Source organism: Physcomitrium patens, chromosome 3 (assembly GCF_059467195.1).
Source record: "Physcomitrium patens ecotype Gransden chromosome 3, ASM5946719v1, whole genome shotgun sequence".
NCBI lineage: Eukaryota > Viridiplantae > Streptophyta > Bryopsida > Funariales > Funariaceae > Physcomitrium > Physcomitrium patens.
The window spans coordinates 15,105,636-15,130,406 of NC_143412.1; the positions used below are offsets into that span (position 1 = coordinate 15,105,636).

Consider the following 24,771-nt stretch of genomic DNA (forward strand, 5'->3'; position numbering starts at 1 on the left):
AATGCACATGGAAGAAACTTGTCGTACAAATTAGACACATGTTAAAGGTCTAATAGAATATTGCAACATAACTCCTAGTTAGATAGTATATATATAGATGCAAGAGTGAAAACTTTTTTTATTCTTATCAATGCCTTTCTTATCCTTAGTCTTGTTTCAAGAATCTCTAGTCTTCTTGTCTTTGGCAATAGCCATTTTATTTTTAATAGTATACTATTTTTAAATAAAATCTATTATTTGTAAGTGAGATTAGAGTGTATTGGTTTTTTGATTCTCTAAAATTAATAACTCTGATAATTTGACAAAAATACTAATTTATTATTCTTGTTTTGCTTTAAAAGTGAGTAGATTACCACATTTCTTTTGTTGTGCTTTAAAAGTTGTAGACTACCTACCTATGAACTAATATTTTTTATTTTCTAATATTAATTCTTTCCTCAAAAATATTGGACTATTTATCTTTGTAGAAATTTTTATTTGATATTAGAAGTTGTATACTACTTTTTTCTAATTTTACTTATAGATTTAATAAATCATCTATTGTAGCTACAAAAGAAAAAATTATCAATGCTATACTTGGCGGAAGTGAGAATAGATGTGCAACTATTATAAATCTTCATGAACTTCTTAACATTTTTAAGGTGGAAATCTCATGTATTATCAATATCAATAGTGAAGGAATTATTTCTACATATATGAAAGAAATTATCAATAAAGTTTAAATTCTACTCCAAAAAGTTATACAATTAAGAGAAGTAAGTAGATTAAATTTACAATTGAATCCAAAAAGTCTTATTACTACAAGAAAAATAAAGATAAGTATATTAGAAAAGTTTGATGGAGCAAAATCATAATTTTAAGGATTTCTACAACAAGTGAAGCTCTATCTAAGATTGCATCTTTCTTAATATTTTGATGGATTTATTCAAGTTGGATTCATAAGAGCACTTCTATCTAGAAGTATTCTTTCTTAATTTATACCTTTGATTAAAAAAAAATCATACTTCTTTTATGATTTAAATTCATTTATAGAAGTGTTTACAACCTCTTTTGAAGAAAATGATCAAGAGAGGATAATAGAAATTAAACTCCTATCTTTACATAAATGATTATATTTAGCCACTATATATGCTATTGAATTCTAAAAAATTGCTTGTAATATGGCTTTGAATAACAAAGCTCTTATTAATCAAATTTCATATAGATTAAAAGATAATATTAAAGATATATTGTTGACAATGTTAAAAGTAGATTCATTTGAATAATTTATTAATCAAACTATGGCATGCAACAATCAACTTTTTAAAAGACACAAAGAACAAAAATTTGGTTAGAGAGGTACAAATAAAGTTATGGCAATAATTTTTAAATTTTCATTATCTTATTCATTAAGGCTAGAATCTATACAAATTGATATAGTATATTTTAAACTTCTTATTTAGCAAAAAAAAATTGATATTATTAAAAAAAGATTACGCTTATCTTGCAGAGAATATAAACATACTACTCAATATTATCCAAAATATCATTGCAATCACAAAATAAAGAACATGGTTGCCAAAGAGAACAATGTATTGAAAAAAAAGTTTGTCCAATTACAATAGTAATTTTGTGTTAAGGACATGAACCTCAAAGAACTAAAATATCAATACACTCCTATAAAACTCAAAGATGGTATAGTATTAAATTAAAATGACTATTGCCAAAGATAAGAAAACTAAAAAGTCTTAAAACAAGACTAATGATTAGAAAGGCTTTGATAAGAGTGAAGAAGGCTTCACTCTTGTTTCCATGTATACTCTTAACTAGGAGCTACATGGCGATATCTTATAGAACCTCCAAAATGTGTTGACTTAGAGACACGTATTTTAACTTACAAAGTAAGTTTTCTATATGTATGCCACATAGTTAACTTATTCTGTAAGCTACTAACACATGGTTAACTTATTGACCAAGTTTCTATCCTATCAATCAACTACAAATACATATAAAATCAAAACAATGTTTATGAAGCTTTTAGGAAGCTTTTCTAAAAAATATTATGAAATAAATCTACTTTTACTTAATCACATAGATAAATATCACAGTAAATATATATGTCTATGATACTATGCAAGCAAAATCTTGTACAATACCTAATAAAGGTCTTATCTTTTCCTCAAATCTTTCATTTTGCTTTACAAAAGATGTTTATTTGAGATTAAAGAATTACAAAGTCTTTGTCTTATTAGATTTAAGAGTCTCAATATCTTTTATAGATACAAATTTCATTAAAAGAAATATAAAATATCCTTATTTAAGAAAATCAAGCATGTGCATGTAGAAATCATAGATGTTTATTTGTTGTCTTCTAAAAATGTTATCTATAAAATTATTTTTTTAGATATAGCAAGTAATGATTATAATAGCTTAGTAATATTTAATATTATTAGATCTCTTATTAATCTAGTTATTTTAGATTTATTATTGCTAAAGAAATATAATACTCAAATAGATTAGATTTCACATAACCTTAATTTTTTCAATAGCATAATCCAAATTTTTCCAATAGCAGAATCCAAATTTTTCTTATTAAGAGGAAAGTCATAAGTCTAATACAACCAAACTCTTATTAGTAGATACAAAAGCTTTCATGCATGATGCAAAAAAAGTATCATCTTTTGTCATTTATGTCACACTCATTTTCAATAGTAAAAAGACTTTAAGTAGCATTCTACACTTTACAGCTGATTGGTAGTCTCTACTACACTTTATAGCTAATTGGTGGTTTGATTGCTAGTCTCTACTACTAGGAGTGTACTTGTCAGTTGTACGATGTTATGAAATTGCATTAGAAATCTGATGGAGATAAATATATATATATATATATATATATATCACCAGGTTTCTAGTATTCTGCCCTCACATGAATAATGCATCCCTTCTTATTCGGACTTCCGACTACTTTCAGGACTTCCGACTAATTTTCACCGAGCTGAGCAAAGTATCGGCCTTTCTGAGTTTTGGAAACGGCCTAAAACTGTTGGGAGATTGCGGAAGCTCAATTAAGTGTATACTAGGAGAGCAAGCGAAAGAAAATCTCTCGGAGTGTAACAAGTGAGTTGCAGGCAAATAGCAAGGCGGTTGAGTTGGTTTTGATGTATTTACAGTTTGTTTAGAGTTTCTCAGAATCTTTGCTGCAAAAGTGACAAAGTGGATGAGTGGAGCGGAATCATTTTTAATAAATATTCGTATGTAATAATAAGTTGGACAGGCATCTCCAACTAGGAGATCAAGACTGTGCTGCCCGATTCAAGCGACGACTCATTCAACTACTGCAAACATTCATCATTCACCAAACACCTGACACCATCCGAACTTCACGAGCTCCTACCATCTGACACTGAGAATCATATAAAGGAGAATTCTGTGAAGACATTATCTGCCGCCTGTAAGAGTCAACCGACGTGGAAGTGCAAAGGAAAAAGGGATGGAGATGGGCTTGTTTGCATTGGAAACTACTCCACCAGTGGGTGTCGCTGACCTTGTACAAGACGGACGCTTAAAATTCACCGACCGAATAATGCTTTACTGAGTATTAGAACTATTTTCATTGCAAAGTGGGCTTCCTCGATGGCAACGCAGATGTTACGTTTTTCATGGTAATCAGGGTTGATGACGAAGTGATACGTTGTTAGTGAATGATTACGGTTCTCTAATATCGAGGAAGTTGGAAGTCGGTCAGTGGCGGATCCCGGGGCTTTTTTTAGTTTTCGCGACATGGAAAACATCAAGTGGAGTTGGTCCTGTCAGACATGGTTCAGTGATTAATCTGTGCGATAATTTTCATGAAGTGAACAATTTGCAGTGTTTTCGAGTCTCAAATTTCATTCACCTGGCAATCAAACTACCAATCAGTGATGAGTGGGATCATTTGGAGTTGGTTACCAACTTCTAGGCTCAGTTCTTTTCAAATATAGCAGGCCTCGAAAGCAACCTTTATTCTTGATAATTTTATAATGTTATAAAGCAGTTGAAAATAAAATAGTCAGTCAGCCCTTCAACTGGAAGCCCTTCTTTTCCACAGACCGCTTCTACTATTCTTGGATCCTTCTAACATTCTAAGTAGCAATCAGAAAGTGATGGATTTCCAATGCTGCCCGACTGTTTCTCTATCCGTCACTAGTCAAATTCAGGGGCACCGACTTGGAGACCTGCAAATCGGAGACTCCGGAGAAGGGATTCTGGAATAATTGATGCTCTTGCACGAAAGTTCTGCAGTCCGGCAAAAAGACTGGAAGAAAGACACTAAGCTTTTCCAAATATTTCCCATTCGGTAAGCTGCGACAAGACAAACTTACGCGACACCGGCAGCGAACAGACCGATGCTGGATGATTGTCGCACACTCCAGCGCAATAACAGAGACTTCTTTTTGAATTTTCTTGGAGATCACTATTAGAACCTTGAAGTTCGTGGTGCACTCACCCAGGCTGTGAAGGCCTCTCGCATGTCATGTCGTCTGTTAAATAGAGGTCACAAATTAGGTTGCAGAACAGAAACACGACATATCCTCCACCCGGCTACGGTCTATGCACGGTTGACTCAAATCCAACCATCGTGACCCGGACCCGCACATGGTTGACTCGTTTATTACTGGGATTACTCCAGAATTGCTTTCAGTCGTTTCGAAGTGTGGTCATAAATCTGATGGTGAATGTGGAAGTACCGCTGTTAACATTCGACCCACGGAAGAGTATTCGGAAGATTGACAAAACACACGTAATCCTCGTGGAAATGTTTCAGAAGCGGTACTAAATCTCTGAAATTTGGCCTAAAGGTGGCATTTCGTCTGGGGATCAGTCTCAGCTAACCAATATTGTGATGGGCAATGACAGCTTGGAATCTAGTGGTGTCGGTTTTTAGCGCATCTACCAATATACATCCATCTCTCTGCTTCACTACAGAATATGAGTGAAATTTTGTTGGTCTGAACGTTAACAACCACCGTCACTAGATGCCCGCAAAATCCTGCAGGTAGCTTGCTAGCTAGATAGATGCAGGTATGGAAAATGTTCGCCTTCGCTGAATGGCGCCTTCAATATAATTAGCATCAAGTTATGCACCAGTAAATAATCCAGGATGACCATTGCCCTATGAAGCACCAGATTGTCTGTTTATCGATACAAGATCGCACATGTAAAAGCATGACTTCCTTTTCGAGATTTTCCACGTCTTCATTTTCATCATTGTAATTCTGATACTTTGTATTGAGGTTTCATTTTTGTTTTTTTCCGACTTCATTCTTTAAACTATTTTCCGTTTTATACCTCTAATAACGAATAAGAATCTTTTTTTACACGCTTCCTTGTTTAATATCGACTTAAACTAAAAATAAACTTTGCTGTAAAAAGCCATGAAGATATTATATTGTAAATAACATCTCCTTCATTTTCTGCGAAATAATTTGTCAAGATGTTGCGAATTTTGAAACGGATACCAACAGATCAAGAAACTGAAGGATTTTGAATTCCGCATTTCATAGTAATGATGACAAATTTGCACTTGAAACAATCAAGAGAATATCATGCTGAGATAATATGTTTCGTTGAGAATGTCGTCTGGGAAAAAAATTCTGCAGTAATATGGATATGAGAACGAAAGGGGTGGTAGAAACCACTGAACATCGCCATGATCACCTGAAGTCTACGGGATTGCTGCATTAAAAAATTATTGACGACTTTCTACTGTATACATGTAGAATAAGTACCATCAATGTTATCCATACCAAAGTAGTCATTTATAAAAGACTTCTAAAGCTCACCATCGCTGCCCATACTAATCGTTTCTTCAGCAACCGAAGATACATCCTTCGTAGCTTTTTCTGCATCCTCTTTAACGTGATCATCTGCACGTTCTGTGGCGACCTCGTCGATTTCTTCATCTTCAAGATCATCGTCATCCGCTGGTTCTGCTGTTTCCCTATAAGCAAGCAGATAATTCATAAAATGAATATCAACGTGGAATGAACAGGAATTGAAACGGCAATTATAGAGTTGACGGGACCTTCAGACAGAATACAAGTTGATCTGTCTGAAGTAAACCATGGACATCGCAATATGGGACAAACTGCACAAATACAAATTTCCAGAAATGCATGGATAGGAGAAAAGTGGAAGCAAAGACGCACGATAGTTCTTTGCAACTCTTGCTGAGCTCCTTGCACAAGACACGTTCAACCTCTCCAGTGGCAACCTCCCCAACTCGAATTCTTTCCGTCAGCTGTTGTTAACGCATATTGATAATTGGTTATACGCATGGACAAATCGAACTTTACGAGTCGGAAAATCACAACGAAACCCAGCATTTGAGATGTTTCTCATAACTCACTTCATGTCAGTGTTACGTGTTCATCATCCAAACTTAGTCATTTAACCAAGTTTACCATATTGATGACATATGTTGTTTTTCCTCATCAGCTTGATCCGGAAAATTGCAAAAATAAAGAGTCAACGTTTGAATGATGTACCTCCTCTTCAGTAGTCTCAAGTAGCCTGCCACAAAAACAATTACACGTTGGGCATGTAAGACCATAGAACCTCAGAAAGTAATGCAGTTAGCACTTCACCACTGTGCACCATATTAGGATACCACATAGCTAGAGCATTAAAACCTTGGAAGATTAAAATAAACCCCTCTAACTGAAAATTGCCTTATTGATGTTACTACAACCAAATCATCCCCGCAATTTTGCACAAAAGAAGTTGTCAGAGACAAAGTACACATTTGCAGGTTTAAGTGATGCAACTCACCGACCACAAAATTCAACGATAGCTCTAGAATGTAGCTCTGACGCCTGCCGATCTGCAATTACAATGCAGCACGATAATCAGGGGTATATCTTTCGAACCTATCTGTTGAAAAATTATATACCACAGTTAGTACATACTGGTAACCCAGATTTGATTCACGAATTCAATCACGCTTTGACTGCACATTAGTATAAGAAGATGATCTCTTTATCAACTTCCAACACGTGAGAGGCAACTTCATGCACAATTTCCAGTCGAAAACGACGATTTTCTGTCAGCAAACGCAGGCTGATTACTTACTAAGTGCCATCTCTGGAGCATCTGGAACTCCCCCTTCCACTTTTAACCAAAATGTACGCCCAGGGCCAGCCTGAAGCAAGGAAATCGAAGCAAGACATGAATCCCACCACAGCCACAACATTCATTATGGTAAAATCATGTTGAAGTCCTACTTGTAGGGATACCAAAACTTACCATAATGAGTGTACTACAGACAGCTACATACATACTTCCATACAGAACTTAACATAAAAAACAAATCATAAACAGAATCCTAAAACGATTAGAGACAGAGAGAATGATCCGATCACTGCTCAAGAAAAAGTAACAGGATACGTGAGTATTAAAAGATTGAACACAAAGAGACATAAAACCTCACCAGAAGCGAACAGTAAAAAGGGCATACCTTATTTGGAACATAACCCTTCATTTTTGAACAGAGCCCATCTAGAAGTTCCACCACTCGCAACTCACTAAGTCTGACATCCATGCACGCATTTTCTACAAAAGAGTGAATCACTAATTCAAGGTACTGACAATGAAATGAGCACATCAAGGAGATAACCGTTTTTCACACAAAAGGTAGGAGAGAGGACGCACCTGTAATCAATCACTTTTCCTTCACGTTGTCCTTCTGAATTAAGTCGGTGACGATAATCTAGGTGATTTCTCGGTCTTTCCTGAAAAAGATGAATTAATAATTTAAGCTAGTTGTATCCATGCGTATAGGGCATCCGTTTTAACCCTTACCACAATACACGTAGTCTGCAAGCGTCCAACTGTATAACACAGCTGTTCTAGAAATGAAAGTGTATTTGATACCGCTGGTATCAACCACGTCATAAGTTGTCCAGCATTAAAATGACTTACCAATCCAGATAAAATTCCACAACTACAGTCCACAGATTTCTCTACCTACTACACGAAGAAGCCTAAACACGCAGGGCAAGTTTACCGCAACCAGATTCAACCATCCAGCAATGAAAGATACATCAAGACCCATCAATGACATTGAATGCCTACGTTGATGTAAAGTGGGCATCTTCAGCATGCCCAACAACTATACAATAATGGCACTCATGGTGTATATATAGAAAAATAATTTTCTTTCCCTACTAGATTTGCAAGGTTACGAATATCGGACGAAAAACTTGAACTTTGACGAAAGCGTGTCAAGTAAATTCAATAAAAAGTGCAGCTGCCCTAGAATGTTCATAACTCTGTTTAAAAATTTACATTCACGAGATCTAATAACAGACAGCATAAGAATTACGTACATTTGCAAGCGAGTCCTCCAGCTCCAACTGCCACATAACCACGCACATTTGATAAGTCCTTGACTCGATTACCACGAGGCAAGAGAAATTGCAGTGCCCTACAAGAGAACTGTACCCCCGAACTTGCGTTGAAAAGGAAGACCTAGCTTATTGAATAGAGTCAGGTACATGGTTCACACTAAACTGCTCTTGAACCATTCCGCATAATTCAGAACGATACCACTTCGTACTGAACTGAAACCTACGAACCCTTCAACCAGCTAGGAGAGTTACACTTCCCTCAGCTAAAAAATGTTGCGATAAAGGACTGAATTTTAGAAAGCATAGAAAACCCAAATCTCAACATGACCTGCTGTGCAGTTTCTTCACAACTAAGAGTGAATCTAAGATCTGATCGATAGAAAACCTTCTTTTTAGACACACAGATACAAAAAACACAGATAACCAAGCACACCAACAAGAATAACGAAGCCCTAATATCAACACTTCAACCCTAATAAACCAAAACTGATCAGCAATATCAACTATCTGACACCAATCGCAAGGCAGTCCACGTAACAAACAATAAAAATAAAAAAAACGCGCAAAATTCCACCAAAGCTTTAAACCAGACAATTTTCGCACAGAGAGAGGGAAGTGAAAACTCACAGCAACAGCTTTGCAAGCGGAGCATTTATCGTCCACTATGGCTAAAGCAGAGGAAGCACAAAGGCAAAAAACGAGAGCCAGAGAAATGACCACCCTCAACACACAAATTCCTGCACTACCGTCCATGACTGAGCTCAACTGCACTACGATGCCCTCCAAGCATGAAACAATCGATCGAAAAAGGGCGAAACAATCTTCGCAACTTGATCAATCGCAAAATCGGTAACTCGTGAGAAAAGGAGCTTGACTGTAGCAGGAGCTTGGGCCCTTTGATCAGCTTCAAGACCATGGATGAATGTGGATGAAAATAAACAAATCATCCAGTGGTAAAACCTTCGCAACGAAGAGCTATTGATTCAAAACCATCTAGAAGCTTCTCCGAAATCCGTCTTCTAGTTCAAACGAAATTAAAGGCTAAAGAGAATGGATCAAATGTTGCCCTTCATTTAGTATGAGATTTTTTGCCTAGTTCGGTCACGCGGGGAGAGCTTGTCGATGATATTTCCGAATATTGCTTTGCTTCGGTGATCGAATCACCGAGTTTGTGGTGTTTAACATGATTTATGACCACTGCGTAATTAGTTTGCTCCTCATCATGAATTAGGATGTTAAGAATCAGCGAGTCGCGGGGCTGATTGGAGTTGTAGGTTTGATAGAGTCTTTTCAAGCAGCGGATACATGTGCCTTCGAATTCTGCTGATGTGATTATAAAAAACCACCTGGATTTGTTCAGTTTTGTGTTATTCCGGTCATTCGTGGAGGAAAAAGTGATGCAGACCTCTACAAACGTCCACGAAAGTGCATCTTCGAAGGTATCCACCGTCACTTCAGTGTTTGATAGTATTGTACTTTCTGAGTGCACCGTAAGGTAAGAATGTCTCGTACAGAATGTGAACAAGCTTGAAGTTGCTTTAGAGAACTGGAGATATATATATATATATATATGTATATGTATATCCGTACTTAAAGGAGATGACTTATAACCGGAATTTCAAAATTATATGGCTATGCTCAACAAAACATGGTGTCAAGAATAGTCCACCAAGACTGGATACCTCTACGCAGCATGGATCAATGATGTGCAGAGTGAGTTCGCCCCTTCCATACTACTGTTGTTCTTCTACGAGGAACATGGTATCTAGTGTTGTGCGTCTGTTCACGGTAGATTTCAAGATCGAGAGAGATGTAGTGGATGCTCAGATTTTAAGCAGACACGCACAAGCATTTGCGAGGCATCTTTCCAGTTGCTCGAATGCGAGAGGCAATTTCTTCGGCCTTCACAATGTCTTCCGCTCTGCGAGCCTCCATAGCAGCCCTCTTCTCTTGCGCCTTGCAGTGCACACTTGCCACAGCATTCTTCATCTTCTCGATGTGGTTGGCCCTCTGCTTGTCTAGGTCCTCCTGCCATTGAATGCATTACACGTAAACGTCATCTTCTTGTCTTAATTTTTCATCATTGCACCCAATGAAACCATCTTCACGTCAATTCTTTTAAAAGCATGGATTAGTAAACGGACATAGAGTGTTTTCCAGTACACCTAACCATTTCACGGAGAATAACTGTGGTGCATTGCATGATGAAATCGATAATGATCACATGGAAATCTACAGGTAATATCGCTGACGTTTATGGATTCAAAGTAATCGTGAGTTATCACAAGACCTATTCACGTTACCGCCGTTGAATCACCACTAAATCACAAATGAATCATTTGTAATGCTATCAAATGTAGGTGAGTACCTGGGCCTTCCGCATTTTAGCTTCTGCCTTTGCCTTCATCGTATTCTCCCATGCCGTAATCTTTGACTCATCCCTAGTATATCTGTCCCAGCAACATATTTTTCAGACAAAACCTGATCTGAAGAGTGTCACGAGGTTGCAAGATTGGATACAATGGGCATGTTCCTGAGACGAATGACAAGTAGCCTCCAGGAATTCCGATATTGGTAGCACACTCTGTAATGATGTAATCAATTTGAATTGCCTTAACCACCGATACTACTAATTCCGGCTGTGAATTGTTTCTCAGATACCATTCAATAAGAGTATTAGCTCCATCAGCCCTACTCAAGATTTACATCTAATACGAGACGTTTCCTTGGACTAAATCACGAATATGGCTGATACTAAATACCTACCGATTGTAGGCTCTGGCCTTGGCACTTTCCTCCCAAGCGAGGGCTCGTAATACTGTCTTCTCATGCTTCACACGAGCAAGAAGATGCTCCAATTGGGCACCACCGGCTGCTGACACACCTGCAGGAGCTGGCATCGCTACATTATCTGGAAGCTGACAAGCATCTTTCAACCCTGTATATTGCAAAGCCTTGCTAATGTGGCTATAAATTGGTTCAAGTGCGGCAGCCCCGTCTCACACTGACCGGAAACTAGTTTTTTACGCCGGCGGAAACTGGGCTTGGCTTCCTCTGGCGGAACGCAGCCCAGTTTCCGCCTAAGTTTCCGCCGCCTGACTGTGGATCCCTCAGCTGCCTTTTGATTCATACCTTTACTTCCCCGAGCACTGCAACGAAGGTTGCTTGGACTTCCCTTAATGTCACAAGAAGCACTCGTTCGCATTTGGAACAAAAAAAAAAAAAAAAAAAAAAAACTTCGAATTGACTCTTTCTCCTACACGCAACCTCTATTTATCATTCACCACTTCCAGGACACGCGATTGAGTACTACGCGAAGTTCATGTGTAGGCAGATGCAAAATACCTATTGTATGCATCTCTTCGAGTTCAGGCTAAGGAACACTTGATCACTGGCACGAGTTGCTGGTATTGGAAAGTACTGACTGGATACTTTCTCTAAGCGGTCAATGACCTACATAAAAACTCTCCTAAACCATACGATAATCATCACGCTTGCGCTTAGATGACTAAGCGTAACAAAATGCAGTTGGGGGATCCACAATCGGTGATATCAGATTGTGGATCCACGCGGGACCAGGTATCCCCACAAGCCGCAGGAGACACCCGGTCCAGTGTTTACCTAGTTTCCACTGCGGAAACTGAGCTGCGTTCAGCCGGAGGCAGCCGATCCCAGTTTCCGCCGGCGGAAAATACTAGCTCCCGGACACTGACCTGACTTCACAAGATTTCGATCAGCCGAAATTGATCATGTTAGTACTAAAATGCAGTTTTCACAAGTTCAAACCTAATTTGGAAGAATGTAGTTATCAAGCTGTGATCTTTTCGTAGAAAAAAAGAGGTTGACCTGATTGCGAGGATGGCGCAGAAATGGTGAGAAGGAACTGCGACTGGGAGTGTGATGCTGGATTCAGAACTGACTGCTGACCTTGATGCTGGTAGTGTTCCCCTTGTGCAGACTGAAAGCTGGCACTCCTTATATTAGTTGCAATCACGACTGCGTCCCCTTGAGTTCCCGACCCAGCGATCGAATGCACACTACCAATGTGCTCATCCTGGCCTTGCCTAAAGGGCGAGGACGGCCTGGAGGGACTTTTATTTGTGCTGCTCACCTTGCTGTCAGTTGAATGTGCAGTTGGAGGATTGCTTTGGTCTTCAGCTGCTTGTGTAATGGATGAATGTCCAGGAGTTGAGGGAAATGCGACCGTCAGTCTCTGAGGTTCAGACGCAGGGTGGAAATCAATTTTTTCCTGGGAATTTTCTTCACTGGGTCCGTGACAAGCACTGTCGTTAGTTGATCCAGGAACAGTTTCATCTGCCCGTCAACATCAACAGCTATTAGTCTCAGATAAATTGTCATATCATCTCTTAGAAATGCACGTAAATCGACAAAGTCATGTATCAGGTGTTACACTTCGAGGCTGGTAACTGAACGTCATGTTGAACCTACTAACCAGAAGCAACCGGAATGTTGCTTCTGAAAGCATGTAGGTTGCCTCCACACTAGACAACTACCCGAAACTAATTCATTGTCGCCGCATTTCTTCAGGACAGAAGAAGGTTCTTGTAGCAATTGCATTGCCTACATCCACTTCATGCCAGTGGACCCGTCACAAACCCCCAAACACCTAAGATATGCTGAGGAAAAAGAATTCTCCACGATAGATAATTCCACATCAATATCCGGCCACTCCATAACAGACACTTCATCACAGCGAAGCTCATCTAATCAACGACGGTTGTTAATTTTAATGATCACTCTGTTAAGTTGTCGTTCAAGAAGTTGATGACAGACGTACTTGGGTCTTCTTGATGCTGGAAATCACTGCTATTCTCATTGGAGAGTTCAACTCCAGAAGAATCATGATCACCACCTAACATCTCTGCATGGGAGAACGAATCATTATTTTAACACTTCAAGACAATATCGAGATGACAGAAGTGAACGGCAACGAAATGTGCTAACACGGCCACAGTCCATTTCAAATTTAGGTCCTCAACTTGCAAGCCGACCCAAGGAAATACTCTAAGCCCAAGTCACAGACGAATTGGCTTCCTACTATTCAGCAGTCAAATTCTAACGACATTGCGTCATAGACGTCAAGATGTCTCTACAATTGTGAGGGTTAAAAAGAGAACTATTGCATCGAGTGTGCAGGAGAAGCCGTCAGAAGCCACGGAGGGGAGAAACATTGAGAGAAACCTACTAATACTTTCCCACTTCTCAAACGATTTGGATACTTGTACACTAAAGTTCCAAAGTTACTTTTCCCCAGAACAAGCTTAATACGTACGCACAGAAGAAATGCAAATTATAAGTTTACAACTCCAATAATGATTAGAATTCCAGAATAGCTATTTCAGACACACCTGGTGCATGAGGAGTATTGGAACCGAACATCACGTTCTTAAATGAGGTGAAGACGCTTTGAGGTTCCTCAGCAGCTCTAGTCTTGCCAGGCATGCTCTGCAATTTCCAACACACATACTCCTCATTATGCACTCTTGAAGGATATGTTCACCGTGTGGATGCTTTCTTCTGATAGCCATCATCCAGGAGAGTGAAGCCATTGTCCATATTTTCGTGTTTTTGAATGATGAGATATACGCAATGAACAGGAAATTTTAAAACCCTTGTCAGCGGTGTGTGCAAGAAACTTGCTCACTTTGAACCCTGAATCCGCAAAGCTTTCAGTACCTGTATTATGTGCTGCTTTTGACTTGTGCAGGAGGAGGTGAGAAGATAACTACAGAAAGAATCGAGGATTTGCAACCACCTGGTCGTCCGCTTCACCGTCTGCCTCGTGATCAGGCCCACTGATGTCAATTTGAATCCCGCTGGTGTCCTTCCTCACGTTCAATGCATGCCCGTTCGAAATCGGCAAAGAAATCTGCGACGGTGTCATCACCATAGCAGCCATGACTCCTTACCTCTGAGCAACTTCTGGATTTCGGAAACGTGAGAAGGAATATCGATCGAAATTTTACTTTTTTCCACCAACAAAAACATGAAACGAAAACGAAGAATTAATTCTTCAAACAGTCTTATGCTTCGTTGCAGGGATAAAAAGAGACTCAAGAAACACTGCACTTTGATCAGGGGGAAACTCCTCTATCTCAGAACCTGCATCAACCAGTCACAAGGAGCCATATGGGTACAGAAAACTGATTCTCCTTGGACTCTTCCCTCCGTCATGAAAGTGACCCAGTTGTGGGTACTCACATATGCAATTCCAAAAGTGCGGAAACAGCTGCCACGTCAAATAGGCAACGTATATCATGCTATCGTGCAAAGACCACAAACCATGAAACCAACACAAGTCGATGGCATATGAAATGCTCCCCCGCAGAGTCAACCCGCAGTGTTCATTCATGAAGTTTGCGCAGGCATGAGATGTTTATGTGTAACAATTACCAGCAAAGAACAGAGGATGCTTCAGGAACAAGAACGGCTTGGAATAGAAGGAAATCTGTTGCAACAACCAAGCAGCATGTATACAAGAGGCCACTGTTCAGTAAACAAAGAATCAATGCTTGGGACTGAGATAGCTTAAAACTATGGAGGGGATTAAAAAAGTGGGTGGGGTGGGGTCCGTCGGAATACGGGAGGTAAGGGGTAAGAGGTGAATCAGAAGTAATATAAAGGGATACAAGGAATGATGACTCGGACACATCGGCGAATCTCAGTGTAACTTACAAGAATACTTCACATGCTTGCAATCATTCTTGAACAGGTGTACTGACTCGACATGGCACCAAATGAGGATCCTGAACCAGTGGTAACGAACTTTAAAGTGGGCACTTCCCTCAGCCATTTCAGCGACAATGCTGAACACTCTGGCAAGAGCAGCTAACTAAACAGTCACTTGACCACAAAACATCAAAATAAAGCTGCAGAACGTCTGATAAATATCCAAACTCAAAGAATCCAAACTCGGAGCATGCCGGGTAAAGTAAACTGGAAATCAACAAGAAACAGAACTCCAGCTAATCCCTCGGGATTGAGAGAATGTGAAATTTCAAAAAAGCTCAATTACAAGAATCAGCAAGAACTAGTCATTGAAGCTGACTGTAGTAATAAGTCTATACGCTAAAAATTGGCTTTGAAGATCAGCCTGATTGAAGGCTAAGCCACAATGGCGAAGCCCATTTGGAGTCGGAAACGTCTGTACTAAACTCCTCTGAGATCCTTATATGACTTAATAGAGTTATAGACAGAAAACATTACATTTCCTACCTACATTTTCAACAATCTCGTAAATACCGCCACTAGCCCACATCATGAGTGGGAACGTTGGTCCCAACAAAACAAGGGACGGAGCGGACAAAACTCGTTATAGAAGTATATGAACTCATATGATTTGATCAACGTCTTGAAAGAAGGCTAGTAGTCATCATCTTCGTGGTCCCTCCTTTCGGCATTCCTTGCAGCCAAGGCAAAGATCTCGCAGATGATCTCCAAGGGCTGGCCCTTGGTCTCGGGAACGTAAAGGAATACGAAAATCCAGGCAACGAATGTAACTATCGCAAAGAAACCGAACACTCCTTGCAAACCGAAACTCTTGTTCAGAATCGGAAACGCGTATGTGATGCAGACATTGCTTGTCCACATAGCTCCAGCACAGATCCCAATGCAGGTGCCACGCACTCGAGTAGGGAAAATCTCAGAGCAAAGAATGTTGGGGATGGGACCAAAGCCGGCCACGAAAGCACAGATGAAGACTGTCACGCAGACGAAGGAAATCAATGCGGGAATAAGACCAGTTGCCTTGAAAAGGTTCACGACCACAAGTGACACCAACGAGATGGTGAGGGCTGGTAAAGTAGTCAAAAGCAGTCCCCTGTAAGTCAAACCGGATAATCCATTAGACCAAAAGTGAAGAATTTGACCTAGCGAATTTAATATGAAAATCTAGGACAACCATTTTCTAAAACAAGGACAGTATTCGAAAGAAATGGGACTGCTTTGATACAGACACAGCTATAGCTCAACAGCACAGATATGATAAGCAGAAGGGACATAAACATGAGAGCAGAGCCCTTAGCGGCATGCAGGATTATCCTATTTTACAGTGAGAACCAAATGGAGAAGCCAAACATAAATCCAATATAGGGAGAACAAAAATGGTTACCGGCGGCCAGAAACGTCCATAAGCCTCATAGCGAGGACAATGCAAGGCAACATGAGAAAGCAAGTGACTCCACTCGCCAAGATTGATGAAGACTCCGCGTTAAGACCAAACTGACTCAATATATCTCCGGCTCCAGATTGCATAAGAATTTGGGGGGTGAAGTAAAGCACAGCATTGATTCCAGAGAACTGCACAAACAGGTTCAAGGTCAACTGCCAAAAGCTAAAATTTCCAAAGACGGAAGAATCATTATGGGTGCTTGTAAAACACCAACGTGCGTGCGTATCCACCTAACCAGAGCAAGAAGAAAGATTATGGTTATTTCAGATGGTAAGGATGCATACCTGTTGCAAGATTTGAAGAATTACTCCAACAAAAAGTGCACGTTTCACACCAGCATCCCACAAGTTTTGAACTGGAGGAACTCGGGTTGCGGTTTCTGCAGGGTGAATCATGGCAGGTCCCACTGGATGCTCGCCCATCAATTCCTTTGAGAACAGTGATGATTGAGCAACAATAACTTGTGCCTGCAAGACCAATGACCATCAGCAAAAAACTAATTCATCAATGCAAAGCAACCAAAAGTATGCAAATGAATTTTCAAAATAAACCAAATGCAGTCCGATTGTCCTAGCGATTACCAAGCGAAAGAGTTGACTAACATTCCATTCAATCCGTTCATGAAAAACCCTCAATTCAGTACCATACCTGGAAAGATTCACCATCCTCAAGAGGTTGACCTCCTGGAACAGACATGGTAGACATGGTAGACATGTCACCACCTTCGCCCTTCACGAAAACACGCCTCAAACCGGCATCTTCGCCATCCTTAGCACCTTCATCCCACCTCCACGCAAGCTGCCATCCACCGCCAACACCAACGCTCCCAGAGAACTCGGACATTTGACCGTCCTGTCCATTGTTCTTGGAGTAAGATCTTGAATGACGGCGAGAATACCCAGAAATGGAGTTTGACCTGGAGTGCCTTCTGCTACGAGACCTAGAGTGCTGTCGGGACATAGAACCCTTGTTCTTGGAGTTATTTCTAGACATGGGTGCACCGGATAGTAGAGATGTTTCAAGGCCAGGTTCTTGGTTTTCCTCATCCCATCTGTTCTCATCGTCGTCCTGAGACATAAGGCCCATGTCGTGAAAACTGTTCTGGACGCTTCCCATCATGGTCACCACAGGATCTAGGAACTGCGACATACGACTCTCAGTCATTTGGCTTCTAGAAAGAGCGTTTGCCATTGAGTGGCCAAACTCGTCAACGATTGGAGTAGCAATCCAGGTAGAGTCATCTGGGCCATACAGCTTAATTTGACCGTCTTCCATAACCGAGTCATCATCATCCTTGGAAGGTTTCTCAGATGGCTTCAACAACCACTCTTCTATATGCGTTTCAGCACCAACTCCAAGACCCTCAACTAGTAAGGACATTTCTCCTGCACATACCGAGATAAAATTCGAGTCAAACAAAGAAAACATTAACGACCAGAAGTACATGAAAAAAAATTTACAAGCATTTGAAACGGAATTCAGAGCTGACTATATCAGTATACGTTCTCATGCAACTCTCTGCGGCTCCCCAATACTGTGCAGCGCCTTCGATATATACATTTGGTATAACAATTGACTTAGAATATCACGAAACAACGTCCAGGGGTCATAACAATTGTTGAGATTTAATCTTACCATCAACGTCCTCTCGACCTCGAATTTTCTGCAAAACTTTCTTAGCTTCGTTCATGCGACCCTTGCTCACTAGCCAACGTGGCGATTCCGGTAGTACCGTCGTTCCAAGGACAACGTATAAAAGAGAAGGAATGAGCAAGATTCCAAGCATAAATCTCCAGTTGACATCAGGTTGCAGTGAGAACATGAAGTCCATCACGTAAGCAAGAAACAGCCCTCCAGATCCAAGGAATTGAGGGAACGTCGCTAGCTGACCCCTAATTTCGGAAGGAGCCGACTCCGAAATTAGGATTGGTGCGATCGTCGCTGCCAATCCAATGGCACAGCCGATGATGAGACGTCCCGCTATGAGAACGTACACGGTCGGAGACCAGAGCATCACAAGAGCTGAAAGTGAGTACAGAACACCGGATACGCAGAGCATAAATCTCCGTCCGAGCCAATCAGCAGACGGTCCTGCAATGCACACAGCGGCGACTGCGCCCACTAGAGTAGAAGCAACAACCTCTCCTTCAAGGGCAGGCGTTTGATCCAGATGAAATTCGGGCTTCAAGTACAGGAGTGCTCCTGAGACAAAGAAAGTTCATTAATAGTCATCCAAATCGCGCACACCACCAATAAGATAAGCATCTAATCATGACGAGATACATAACTACATTAACACTTCGACTTCGCTGATCGGAGGCTCTAGTGTCATTATGCGAAAAAAACAGATCAGATTGCACTCAGATACACAGCGCAGTAATGGCTTCCACGGAATGACCTCAAAACGGCTATGCAAGCGACTCAAGACACATAAGCAAGCAAGTGTTCTGATAATTCTGGAAATGTATTTCTTGACAAACTGACAACAAACATATGGGAAAATGTTTATTATCCATTCACCTCTGAATTTTAAATGAAACTTGTGTACTTCAGATGCGATACATTGGATTGATGTAATTCAAATCCATTTTCACGGTCAAAAATCAATTCCAACACAATCCAGCCTTTTCTAATGTCCATACCTGCAATGGCTCCACCGTCCCATCCTTGCAACATGTTTCCAATGGCGGCCACGGCAGCCACCATAAAGGCTGCCATTCTGCTATTCGAGCCTCCGAAGCTCCAGTACTCAAAGATCTATCACCACTCCGCTATCATCCACAGCACCTGAATCCCAATCATTCCATTAGATCGCGCATGAAGGTAACCAACCAATCAGGCCCTCTCCTCTACGAAATCTACACCTTTCAGACTCGCCTAAATACACTAAAAATTCTCATGCAGGAAAACCATACACCAAGCTAGCTACCCGGAAACTACACTAACGATCTCAACTACAAGTCCACAACAAGCCGAAAAGATAAAATAAACAACAAATTAAACGAGGTCCGAAACACACACCTACACAAATCCGGAGACGGATGTGAAAAGAACCCGTCAAGCGGAGTGACAGCCGGAGAGAATGAAGGGGGGGAGAGCGCGGAGGCCACTTCGACATCGGGCCCTCCGGTAGCCTTTTATTGCAAACATACAGCCCTGAGGCTCCCTAACTAGAACAGAGTATTAATAGCAATAAATGCAAACAAAGCAAAGCAGATCGGAACGAACTCGAGACAACACACTCGAGCCCATGCTCCGCCGCGACATCATCAACTGATTGAAACGCTGCGAAGAGTATGAAACTTGCCGAAAAGCATCCATTCAAACCGAATTCAACGCGATCGTCAAATCTACTACACGCATAGTTTGGGTCACAGTATGTAATCCTGAAGTTGATATTCAGTAACTGGGTACAAAATCTACGAAAAGTCCAGACGAACGAATTGTCGGGCCCTGGTAGTTTTCCCATCTACGAAACTCGCAGACACTGCCCCCCTGACCGGGGCAGATATTTTTGGTCCCCGCCAGCGCAGGAATAAAACAAAAAACTATTTTTCCTCTTCGTCTGCCCGTGACGGTCATTCTTCGGTGGCGATCCGTTTCTCCTCGGCTGCCCTTGGGTTGCACAGCTGGCCCGCCTTCAGAGAGGCCGCGACCCGCCACGTCTTCCTGCTGATATTCCACGTGAGCAGATCTCGTTCCCGCGGTTTCTGTTCCCCTTCCCTGCTAATGGATGTGTTATTTTTTGTTTTAGCTGCCCAGCCCTAATTTATTCATCCCTTTGACTGGAAGTGATTTTAGGGCTTGGGTTGTCCAAGGACCTGGTCTAGGAACATTCTAGGAACATTCTAGGAACAGAAAAGGGAACAGCCCCCAATTTTGGGTCCCTGGGCGGACATTGGATGCAAAACACACCAATTAATAGTGGTGTTTATCTACATTGACATGGGCAACCTATTTAGCATTCAGTTGTGTTATTTTGGTTCTGCAACTTGGCCCCCCCATCCGATCCTTGGCCCAAAATTGGGTTAGTCTATGCATTTAATGAGATTGTGGACAGATGGACATGGTGCATGATTAGAATGCAAAGAAAAGGACTCAGATGCCAATTCAAATCCAGACCCATTTTGCAGCACAAAGTGAGGGCACATGGAATTGTTCACATTAGCCCATATAATGCACAATAGTGTGGCAGTCTTGGTGTCTGAATGGGTCAATCTTTTATCCAGAGACAGCCCCAAAAGTAAAAAAGTATGCTCTGCAACAGCTTTCTGGGCATGAAGCTGGTTGCAATCAAACCCCACTGTGAAAGAAAAAAAAAAAGGTACCACAGCATATGGGAATTGAAGCTCATTCTCTTTGAAAAAGTTGATTTTGATTTATTTCTTATTTCTAAGAAAATTAAGCACTAAATTCTGTTCAAACAAAATATAATCCCGTGTTTTATTTTATTTTTTTCGATTTAAGATTTAACATGGGTGTTATTTTTACAGAGCTAATTATGGAGACAAAAATTTTGAGCATAATGATAAGTCATTGGAGTATTACAAAGTCTGCACATGTTCTGAAAAGCTATAATAGTCACATTAGATGGAAATAGAATTCACTTGTTTTTTTTCTTTCTATCTTTTTTCTAGTTTTCCAATTAAAAATTTGTAGTGTATTTATCATAATAAGCTTGTAAACAATTCAGAATACAAAGTTAAGAATACTTTAAAACTTAAATGGATATATTGTAACATGTAATAGGGACATGAAGGCATGTTGTTGTATTCTGCTTGGTCTTCCTTAATTCAACCATAAGAATTTCTTACAACTGCATCAGCAACCAATTCCTGGTATGATACAATTCAATAATACTTTGGATTAATATTCTAAAGTATTTTGAAAAGTTTGAAGTTGTATGGATATCCTTAATTTTTTATACCCAGATTGTGTATATTTTGTAATTTACACCTATATATGCATAATCAAAATACTGTAATACCTAAGGTTGACTTACGATGTGCCTAAACTAATCTTAAAATGTTTTTATATCATTTGAAACAATTCTGTTATAATTAACACTATCTTTTGCTTTCAACTTTTAAAAGTGTGATTATTATATATTATAAACTATTTAAATGCAATGTTCATTTTTATTGCAAATGAATATATATATATATATATATATATATATATTAAATATATTAGATTTTTTTAGATAGTTTTTGTACAATTTTTTTGTGAATTATTTTAATTCAGAGAAGATTCTATTACATCTCAAAGGTTGTGGATTAATCTCTTTTCGGTTTTTTTTTGGTTTTTTAGCTGTATCTTTGTTTTTTAATAGTAAAGATAAACTCAAAAATACATCATTTATTCTTGAAGGTAATAGATAATATTATGAAATAAGAACATATACATCTTCTTTTGAAAATTCTAACATATCATTATAAACAACTATATATATATATATATATATATATAATATTATTAGATTATATCACTGTACTATTATGACATGTACACAAACAAATCGAAATGGTTCTGCACAATTCACAAACGATAATAAAATAATTTTGCAATTTCCAACTTAATAGTGCTTAACTTCAAAATGCACAGGTTATATTGAACAAGTTATAAAAACCCCACAGTCTAAAGAAATTTATTTGTAGAACAAATGAAGAGGATGAGCCATAAATGTATTTTAAAAAATATTGTTAGTAAATAAATAAATAAATCTAACACTAGTATATCAAATAAGTATGATTTAACAAAAAAAATCTAATAAGAATTACTTACAGGTTTATATATTTTAAGTTATTAAAATATATTCAAGCAAAATGAAATTGTAAGAAATCCTTTAATTAAGCCTATGCTAGTTTGATTTGAATCATTGTGATACAAAATATTGTTACTTGGAAATCTTAAATATTTTATAATAAAAGATATTTTTCAAAAATTATATAGAGCAATAAAAAATTAAAGCTAAAAAAAAAGATATTATATAACATATTTTAATAAATTCAAATATCTTATATAAAAAATATATTATAAAATAACTATTTCAATTTTGAATAAAGTTCAAGGAGGATATACAAGTCGAATAAAATATATATATATATATATATACAAGTCTTGTATATAAACTGGTACTATAATATATGTAAATGGATTGGTACACATTAAGTATAATATAAATATTGTATAGTACTATATAGTGTTATATAAAAACATTACAAATTCCAATTCAATTGATTAATTTTGATTTAAATTAATAGTAGAAGAACATAAGTACATTCAGTAACTAAAAATGTTTTCAGTATATTTTAATGAACCAATCCATATTTTTCAATATTCCCTCAATTATAAGACATTTAATGATTGAATAAATTACCTAGTTGAAAATATATATATATATATATATATATATATATATCCCATTGTTGAACATTAATTACTCATTAAAAGAGAAACAAGTCTATCTCTACCTTTGTGTATTGTTTTACAATCTGGTATGCAAAAGTACGATATGAAATTATTATTATAAAAATACTTTTAGGCACTGCAAAACCAATATATGTATATATATAGATATAGATATGTATATATATATATATATATATAGATATATATATATAAGAAAAAACATTTAACTTAAAATAGTTCAAATAGATTTTCTAGTAGTTTTTGAAAACATCAATAGAAAAATTTAAGGATGAAAAAGTGTTGAAAAGAAATTTGAAATCTTCAGAAGTAATTTCAAAATATTAAGAATAATATATGACCCTCAATGCCGTTTAATCTGTTTGAAATTTAAGATTATAATAATATTCTAATTTTAGCTACACAAATTTTTAATAAATTAAAACTTTCAAAAATAAATCTCTATGTAAACAAATAAATACCAAAAAAGACATATGTCATAAATATTAAAATTATATTATTTTTACAAAAAGAACCTTCTATAGTAGATGATTTATAATTCATAACATGTCAATGAACTTTTAAACTAAGAACACCAGTAGATAATTATTTTATTTAAATAAATAATAAAATAAAAATACATCTATAAAGAAAAAAATTAATTAAATATTGAATAATCACACCATAAACATAAACAAGACTTTTATGTAAAAAATGTATAATTTTGTATAAATAAAATTTATAATACTTTAAAGACATATTAATATAATTAAAAACTTAAAGCTTTATTAAACATTTCATATTTATCAAATTAAAAGATATAATATAGTTTTAAATACATAGATAAGACTAAGGCTACAAGCATACCTCAAGTTGCTGTATGCACACACATTATGTCTATACATACACCCAAAGCTTCTAATTAGCTCATCTAGATTCTTTTTTTCTTTCATGGCATGAATTTTGGTTGCCCTCTTTTTCTTCCTTGTCTCAGCATAGGTCCTATTTCACTTCCTTTCTACCGTATGGATCATGGTCTCTTATTCTTCAACCTCCACTCGTTTGCAATAGAATCAAATCCACTTTCACTTCGCAGTTTTCAATCTTGCATTGCATAAGGTCATCTGCAGCAAAAAGCCTACTAATTTAAAGAAATGCATTAGTTTTTACAAGAAGCTTCATATCGTCTCTAGTATTGTATCCAAGTAGACTTACTCTGAGGTAATAATAGACCTTGACATCAACAAATCAAGATGTGACTTTAAGTGAATTGATTTAATGATTGAAGAGAATTGTAATACAATAGTTACCTTATTAGTAATGCATGTGGCCAAAGCTTGCAATTAATAATAATATATGAGCATTTTTAGTAAAAAATTCAATTCAAATCATCCATAATCCAATTGAAAACAAAAACTCTCCATTGGGCAAGATTTGTTGTTGATAATGGTCTAAGGTTTTGTTCATAGGAGTAAAATTGTGAACAAGTTGTTTAGCCTTTGACAATAATCCTTGTGCGGAATTGAGTAGTTGAGTATCTATGATGTGGTGTTTTAGAAGTATTTACAGAAAAGGAGAATTTATGGAGTGGCTTGTGTGATTTTTTGGACCATTAATTATCCTCTATCACTATGAAGGTCTTCATTTTGGCCAGTGGTTTTTTATATCAGACTAAGGCCACTCACTTTGAGTGTGCCTAAATTCTTGGCAAGTTTTTCCAACAAGCCTACAATTCTCCATCAAGTGAATTTTTTTTGATGTTCTTAGATTGTTTGTTAGTCGTGAATTGGATTAAATATATATGGA

General features: G+C 38.1%; 3 protein-coding genes across 3 annotated transcripts; all 3 read right to left on the reverse strand.

Annotated features, from left to right (window-relative positions):
* Positions 1-5,597: 5,597 nt before the first annotated feature.
* On the reverse strand, positions 5,598-9,226 carry LOC112280014 (uncharacterized). The gene is made up of 9 exons (XM_024514918.3): positions 8,994-9,226; positions 8,346-8,372; positions 7,669-7,748; positions 7,475-7,547; positions 7,090-7,159; positions 6,790-6,841; positions 6,507-6,531; positions 6,168-6,259; positions 5,598-5,959 (listed from the first exon to the last, which is right to left on the reverse strand). The coding sequence occupies exons 1-9, from the start codon at positions 9,117-9,119 to the stop codon at positions 5,791-5,793; spliced, it is 714 nt and encodes a 237-aa protein (XP_024370686.1). The 5' UTR covers positions 9,120-9,226; the 3' UTR covers positions 5,598-5,790.
* A 740-nt stretch (positions 9,227-9,966) lies between these two features.
* Positions 9,967-15,645, reverse strand: LOC112279851 (uncharacterized). Its single transcript, XM_073532654.1, has 11 exons — positions 15,603-15,645; positions 15,140-15,202; positions 14,781-15,057; positions 14,589-14,616; positions 14,143-14,256; positions 13,736-13,832; positions 13,165-13,248; positions 12,213-12,680; positions 11,133-11,250; positions 10,735-10,816; positions 9,967-10,394 (listed from the first exon to the last, which is right to left on the reverse strand). The coding sequence occupies exons 1-11, from the start codon at positions 15,643-15,645 to the stop codon at positions 10,197-10,199; spliced, it is 1,572 nt and encodes a 523-aa protein (XP_073388755.1). The 3' UTR covers positions 9,967-10,196.
* On the reverse strand, positions 15,348-19,847 carry LOC112280013 (monosaccharide-sensing protein 2). Its single transcript, XM_024514917.3, has 7 exons — positions 19,579-19,847; positions 19,200-19,344; positions 18,193-18,759; positions 17,206-17,942; positions 16,842-17,024; positions 16,498-16,685; positions 15,348-16,206 (listed from the first exon to the last, which is right to left on the reverse strand). The coding sequence occupies exons 2-7, from the start codon at positions 19,273-19,275 to the stop codon at positions 15,750-15,752; spliced, it is 2,208 nt and encodes a 735-aa protein (XP_024370685.1). The 5' UTR covers positions 19,276-19,344; positions 19,579-19,847; the 3' UTR covers positions 15,348-15,749.
* Between the last annotated feature and the right edge of the window lie 4,924 nt (positions 19,848-24,771).